This window comes from Trachymyrmex septentrionalis, unplaced genomic scaffold (genome assembly GCF_001594115.1).
Source record: "Trachymyrmex septentrionalis isolate Tsep2-gDNA-1 unplaced genomic scaffold, Tsep1.0 scaffold241, whole genome shotgun sequence".
Lineage (NCBI taxonomy): Eukaryota > Metazoa > Arthropoda > Insecta > Hymenoptera > Formicidae > Trachymyrmex > Trachymyrmex septentrionalis.
In genome coordinates, this window is record NW_017305399.1 from 397,031 (window position 1) to 404,323 (window position 7,293).

The window sequence follows — 7,293 nt, forward strand, 5'->3', positions numbered from 1 at the left end:
AACGCGTAGTGCATAAACGAATTAACAAATCAGAATTCTTCCTTTTCTCCCACTTTACGGAAAAAAAGTCATTTTGATTGGCTCATTCTCTTATACACTATGCATTATGCGTTATGCGAAAGTCTGCGGCCATTACAATTAGTCGCCTTCGGTGCGCTAAGAGTGAAGGAGTTAGGGAGAACGTAGTGCGAGAGAGTCAGAGCTAGCCTGCTTCTACCGCCTAAAATAGGCCTTGCTAATCGAAGCACGATTGCACACGGATATGGACTCAACCCTTTGCGTGTGTTATGACAGTAACAACTCGACTGCCACTTGCGGTGTATCCGCGTATGTTCGTTCACATAACGTAAAATGCCATAACAATAATCACTAAACCGTACAATATAATTAGAATAAATTTATAATTATTTTAGAAACCTGACTTCTCTAAAGTAATTGTTAAGACTCTGTCACTGTAACTATAAATGTATTGTATAAAAATTCATTTATTTTTGTATGTCTCTTGATTATATTGTATATGCACATTCGAGATATGATTGCAGTAAAGTCAATTTCCACATAACTTGAGATGATAGCGGTACTTGATTCCTAATAAGACTGCCATTCCGTATTGTACACTATTTTCTATATCCTTTTGTATATTCTACTATAATAACTAATTTCGGAATTTTGCTCTTGTTTAGATAAGATACTATATACTAAATGAATTTAATGTATTATGTTAGTACAAAAAATCAATTCAAATAAAAAGTATAGTAAACTTTATGTACTAATGTTTTTAAATAAATAAATGTGAAACATTTATATTGTATTCTCTAATAAATATGCGTAGTTTTGATTGCATTTATGAGTAAAGAATATTTTTCGATCATGACACCGTATAAGAAATATTTTAAGCATTTTGTACGAAAAGTATAAAATATAATTACAATTTTTTATTCAAATTTGATCAAATTACACGAAAAAGAATTCAAAACCATTTGGAAAATTAAAACAAACTTGTGTATTCATATTTTAAAAGAATTCTCTAGACATTTATAGTTCTGGTTTTAAGAAAAAATGCAAAGTTTTCTTAAAAGTTGACACTTTTCATTGGTGTCAAAGGATTATTTTTAAATGGTGTGTTTGTCAAATTACTCCAACATGAAATGTCGTTTTTGTTTAACATTAATTAAATTAAATCGATTCTCTCTCTCTCTCTCTCTCTCTCTTTCAATTATTTTAATGCAAAGTTATCCATTCAATGCTCCGCTATTGCTATCCGAAATTGTAACATTAGAAGTGTTACGTTCAAGCTCGGCATGTATGAAGCTGAGGAGGTGAATGCAACAGAAACCGAATTATTAGATTTGGTCTAATTTCGTGTCCAGGCTCCGGACCGCAAGGGAGCTGTGGGAAAGGACCGACAAATCGGGAGGCACTTCGCTTCGTCCTGAGGTTCCTAACGAGCCAAGGGTCAAATGGAGGACGAAGTGGAAACCTCAACTTGTGCTCCGCTAAACGAACACACGAGACGAACGTACTTTTAATTTAAAGGGCCCAAACTGTCAGGATGCCGGCAGGGCGCACTTTAATGCCAGATATGCCAGTACGTCCGTATGTCCTGGCTTTTAGTCATGGAACTTAATCCAAGTAACCGGCGAGAGGGCGAAGTGTAACCGCGGGAGAGCTAATAAATACAAGGAGAGGTTTTATTAAATTGACAAACGAGGGTTTAATTTAATAGTACTATAATACAAGCAATATTTAGTGATACATTTTTCTTAAGTATAAAAATACAATCCTTCATATGTTTGGTTCTCAATTCTGAAATATGTAGCGTACGGATTTGTGTTGTGTGAGTGTGTATGGATGTAGCTTCTGACGGAAGGGAGAAGACAGACGGAATTAAAAAGGAGGAAAATCATAAGGGAGAAAGGTAATTGGGGAAAGGGGGACGAGAGAGGATACGGGGACGAAAAACGGATAGTCGGCTCCTTCGATTCGGATCACGACCCGATTGGCATCAGAGATAAGTGTGAAAAGGTTATGAAAAATTAATTCGTCAATATTATGAAAAGAAAAGGGACAGGATCGGAAGGAATATAATCGTCAATGGTAAGATCGGTGTCGATAAGAAAAATTGGTGGATAGGGGGATAATTCACGTAAAGGCAAAGGTATGGGGAAGAAAACGGGGAAGAAATCTGGAAAAAAATTAGTTGTAAGATCCTCAGGAACGTGCGGAGAAGGAGAGTACGAAATTTCTAATTCCGGGGGTGATGGCAAGTAGGGCTGATTTTCGGTTCATTCAGCCGGCTATTCTTCACATGTGCCAATGTTAGGCGAGCGGGCACGAGCTACCAATCGGCGAGGATGGACAACTCCCGTGCGGCGGTGGTGAGGAGGAATGTTACCACGAGAACGCACTGCAATATTTCCCTCTTTTAATTTTCTGTTACGAGGGAACTTGAGTAGGAAAAGAACAATGAAATGAAATACAATAAGAAAGAAATACAACTAGTGTGAGAAAGAGTAAAGCGACAACAGAATAGCAAAGTGGAAACTTACTACTGCGCTGGTTGAAGAATCTCGGTAGAGTGAGGTGAAGGGCCTTATGGTGGATTTTGGTTCATAGCTGAGGCTGCGGCCAGGTGTCTGAGCTCTAAGTTTTCCTCAACACTGACTCTAAATCTGTTAATTTAGGTAGGAAGTGCTCGAATTGAACAGAGTTTCTCCAGCACTAATTCTGAATAGTTAAGTGTTGGCCGGAAAAAGGAAAAATTCCAACTTCGGACCGCTACGTCCGTCTCCCAGAAAAAAAAACGAAAAAATAGCACTGAGTTCCGTGGAACCAGAGTTTTTATAGTAATCTCCCTCAATCAACAGCGCACTGATTGGTGGATAAGTTCGTTAATTATATGGTGAGACCTATTTCTTACTTTCTAATTGGTCAAAGATAGAAGAGGACATTGATCGGAATCTGTAGCGTGTGGAAGTGTCATCCTTAATTTTACGATCTTAAAATTAATGAGAAAAGCACACTTGCAGTACATCGAAGAAGCGCACGTACAGTGTCGGCGCGCGCGCTCACGGGACCACTAAATATCACCTTCTAAATATCGCGTGTCATGTCTTAGATTTTATGATCACGGACTCGTGAGAATCGTCCGCGACTTGACCGTTAAAAAGTAACGGCGCCGGTCTTACGCTTTTAATGACATATTTATTATTATTTTAACTGCAGCGCCCGAGGGGCACAAACTTGGTGTCCTTTTTTTTGGTCCCTCCGCTCGCGTATCCCTTGAAGGTCCCTTGAGGCTTCGTCGAGTGAAAATAATGAACTCACAGCTCATCATGTATCGGTACGTTACTGTACCTTACTTATTATTTTGTGACGGACACTGCAACATTGTCGAGGTATCAGTAGTACCAGAGCTACAAAAAAGGTATATTGGGGATTTTTTTTTCTTTTTTCTCTTCTCCTTTTTTTTCATTTCTCAGGCAGCAACCGGTCTTTTTAGGTGGTTTCGTTGCTAAATTTCTAAAATAATCTAGATTATTAGTTACTTAATTATACATGGTTAACTGGAAAGTATTTATATATAATATATATACCTATATATATCTACCCCTCCTTTTTTTTATATTATTAATTATTTTTATATTATTTTTTTTTATTTTTTTTTATTTTATTTATTATATATTTTTTGTTTTTTTTTTATTAATCCCGCATATATCCGTCATACTAACAATATAATGTTAACATAATACATTGATTTAAAGATGCAATTAGTCTAATAATATAAAAATAAGAAAAAGGATATATAAAAGGTTCACATAATATTTATAAATCTACGTTGGTGTATGTAGATGTTACAATTATGATATGTTTATGTTATGAAGACAAAGAGAATTTTATATAATAATAGTATATGTGTAGGAATATATAAGGTATAGAAAATATCAAATATAATCTTAATATAATCATCATAAGGATGAAGGTGCAGACATATGTTATTACTGGAGGCCAGTTATTACTAAAGGTAGTGCCAGGTATTGCTAGCACTACCTTCGCATCAATATGCTGAGCACATCCCATGACAATGAGTAGATCTTGGTTGCTCATTTCATCTTCGCTTTCACGCTTCAATTCAAGCGTAATGACAGCACCACAAGTTTCTACGGGCTCGAGGATCCGCATCCATCTCTCCTAGCAGAGTCTTAGTGAGTGCCCTACTCTTCCGGGGCCACCTGAGTCTTAATCCGACGGGGCCAAAGTGGGCAAGCTCGCAAGGGATTGCTAATTCATCTCCCGAAATCGATCTTCCAATATGTACATGTCGGTGCTTGGGCATCAGATAACACGGCTCTAGTCTCTTAATTCTATTATGACGTATCTCTTCCTTCAAGGCTTATTACCACTCTCCGTTGTCAGGTTTTTCCCTCGCATACCACTACATATTCGTCTGGCAGCACGTGATCAGGGTTTTGGATCAGCCTCCTTTCCTTTCGTGCCATCCGGCGCGTGAGATCTTCAAGTAGTTCCTTGAGATCTTCTCGGACGTGATAGAGTTGGACCCACAAGAGAGTGGGTGAGTCCACTTTGATGATTCTTACGTGTAAATACCCGTGGCTTAGATCCTTGGTGATATCCCTGATCTCTATTTTCTACACATTAATAATGGGAATTTTTTTTTCTGCTTACGAGTATTAGAATGAGTGGGCACACGACGTAGCATGAAAATTTCTTTTAAAAGTCGGCATGGCGTAACATGCGAGCTGACATGTCATAGCATGCGTATTATGTATTATAATAGAGAAATAGGACACAAGTGTTTCAATTCCTAAACTCCAAAGTGTAAACTGTTGTTTCCGTAGTGGAGAGGAGGGGATAGATTCGTTCTGTCTTGATTTCTGTGAGAGGTGAAGTCTTTCCACATTCGGGGTCATCATTCTCGGGCGCATCGAGCTGGAGCTTTCCGTTCTTAGGCCTATCTTTCCCTAAGTGTAATAGGAGCTGCGTAAACGAATCCCATATGATTCCTAGCAGGTACATTGTCCATTCGTATACTGTGTATAAGGCGTATCCATGTACGAATGTGTCAAGGAATAATTTGAATCTGCTGATCAAATATATCCCTATCAATCCAGCACTAATATTGCTGAATATCAAAAATTTGTTCCAAAATTTTATCCATGCGGAGATTGCGATTCTCTCTATTGATGCTTCGTCAATGAGATTTGAGAGTGACCCTCCGTTAAGTACGGTTGACTGTCTCAAAAATGCCTCTTGCTATAGTGTTGAGAATTGCTGGTCGCTCTGCGAGAAACAATATATGATCTTTAAGTTCCTCCAAGTCGGATTGAAAGTATATACCACTGGTCAATGCTCCTGGACTGACATATTTTCATGACGGTTTTATAGAAGGCTTCATTAGGGGCGGTACTGTCTCTACAGGTTTATAGGCATTATTTTGTACCATGCATCCTCTAAGAGGTACATGGTGGGCGCGAATGAATTGCAAGTGATCTGAGTTCCGTATCGTATCAACATGTGTGTTTGCGGAGTTAGAAAGTATGTTTCGTTTCCTCGAAGTTTTGGAAGTTGTTCGTAGCACTCGAAGGTCCGAGCTAACGTTTCCTCGACTGGTACACATTTTACAATTACCTCTCCGGCCAAAAGTGTCATGTATTCAAGTCCTTTCATAAAATGCAAAAACGTCAGGTAATCTAGCGGCTATTGCTAATAAGTTTTGCATCATCTGGTCACTCGAATTGACATTGTAGAAATATATTTCTATATAGCTGGTTAATCTGAGTACGTATACTCGTATGCTTCTCCACATATAGGAATTTTGAGTTTATGTATTGGGTGGATCCATATATTCGTTCGCTTTTTGAAGGCTAAAATGAAACAAGTTTTTTTCATACAAAGGATGAATTTTAATCAATAATATATTCTCCGTTTTTGTTGATGACCTCTTGCCATCTTTCCAACAATTTCATTATTCCGCTCTCATAGAAGGTCTGGGGCTTAGAGGCGAAAAACCGGTCGAGGTACGTTTTCACAGCTGTCTGATCAGCGAACGATTTCCCGTTGAGGGAGTTTTGCAGGGACCGGAACAAGTGATAGTCGGATGGCGCAAGGTCTGGTGAATACGGTGGGTGAGGCAAAACATCCCAGCCAAGTTGCACTAATTTTTGCTGAGTGATTATTGCGGTGTGGGGTCTGGCGTTGTCATGGTGGAATATGACACCTTTGCGATTGATCAGTTCTGGACGTTTCTGTCGCAATGCTTGATTCAATTTCGTTAGCTGCGTGCAGTAGATCTTCGAATCGATCGTTTTTCCCTGAGGAAGCAGCTCGTAAAACAGCACACCACGATGATCCCACCATATGGATAGCAAAATCTTCTTCGGATGCAGGCCGGCCTTCGGGGTGGCATTCGGCGGCTCGCCAGCGGTTCCCCACGATCTCTTGCGCACTATGTTGTCATAGATGATCCACTTTTCGTCGCCAGTCACTATTCGTTTGAGAAACGGGTCGCTTTCGTGCCGCTTCAGAAGTGAATTGCAGATGGATATGCGGTTGGCCAGGTTCTCCTCGGTCAGCTTGTGCGGCACCCAAACATCGAGGCGGGACACGTAGCCAAGCTGTTGCAAATGCCTTTGTACGGTTCCATAACCTATTTTAAGTGTCTCCGCAATCTCTCGCACCTTTAGCGTCCGGTCTTGCTCAACCAGTGCCTTGATATCATTCGAATCAACCTCGGTGGGCCGACCGCTGCGGGGTCCATCTTCAAGACTCGTATCTCCGGAACGAAATTTGGCAAACCATTTCTGAGCGGCACGTTTTGTTAAGGCATCGTCCCCGTATACGCTGCATATCTTTCGGTGGGCCTCCGCAGCTCGCTTGCCTTTCTTGAAGTAATAAAGCAAAATGTGCCGAAAATGCACCTTATTCTCCGACATGTTCACAGGTCTATAGCACAAACAAAACTAATGCCAATGAAACCAAATTTGACAGATGAAAAGAGCGGACTGTCACCTTTCCAAAACATATTTGGATTGCCCGATTAGGCAACCAGAACCGGAGATATTCGGAAAAAATTTGCACTACTAACAAAAAGCGAACGAATATATGGATCCACCCAATATGTGAAAAGGTCGAGGTTTATGGACACAAAGCCAGATATTTTAAAGACTTTAGTTCCTGGTGAAGTCTCAAAAATTATCAATTTTTTTGGATGTTCGGTTCTAATGAGTGTATGTCCACGAACAGAATATTTTCCAGTGTTTATCAAAGAAAAAA

General features: G+C 39.6%; 1 protein-coding gene across 1 annotated transcript; it reads right to left on the minus strand.

The window, feature by feature from the left end:
• Positions 1–5,924: 5,924 nt before the first annotated feature.
• Positions 5,925–6,953, minus strand: LOC108748794 (histone-lysine N-methyltransferase SETMAR-like). Its single transcript, XM_018487154.1, has one exon. The coding sequence runs from the start codon at positions 6,951–6,953 to the stop codon at positions 5,925–5,927; it is 1,029 nt and encodes a 342-aa protein (XP_018342656.1).
• Positions 6,954–7,293: the final 340 nt, after the last annotated feature.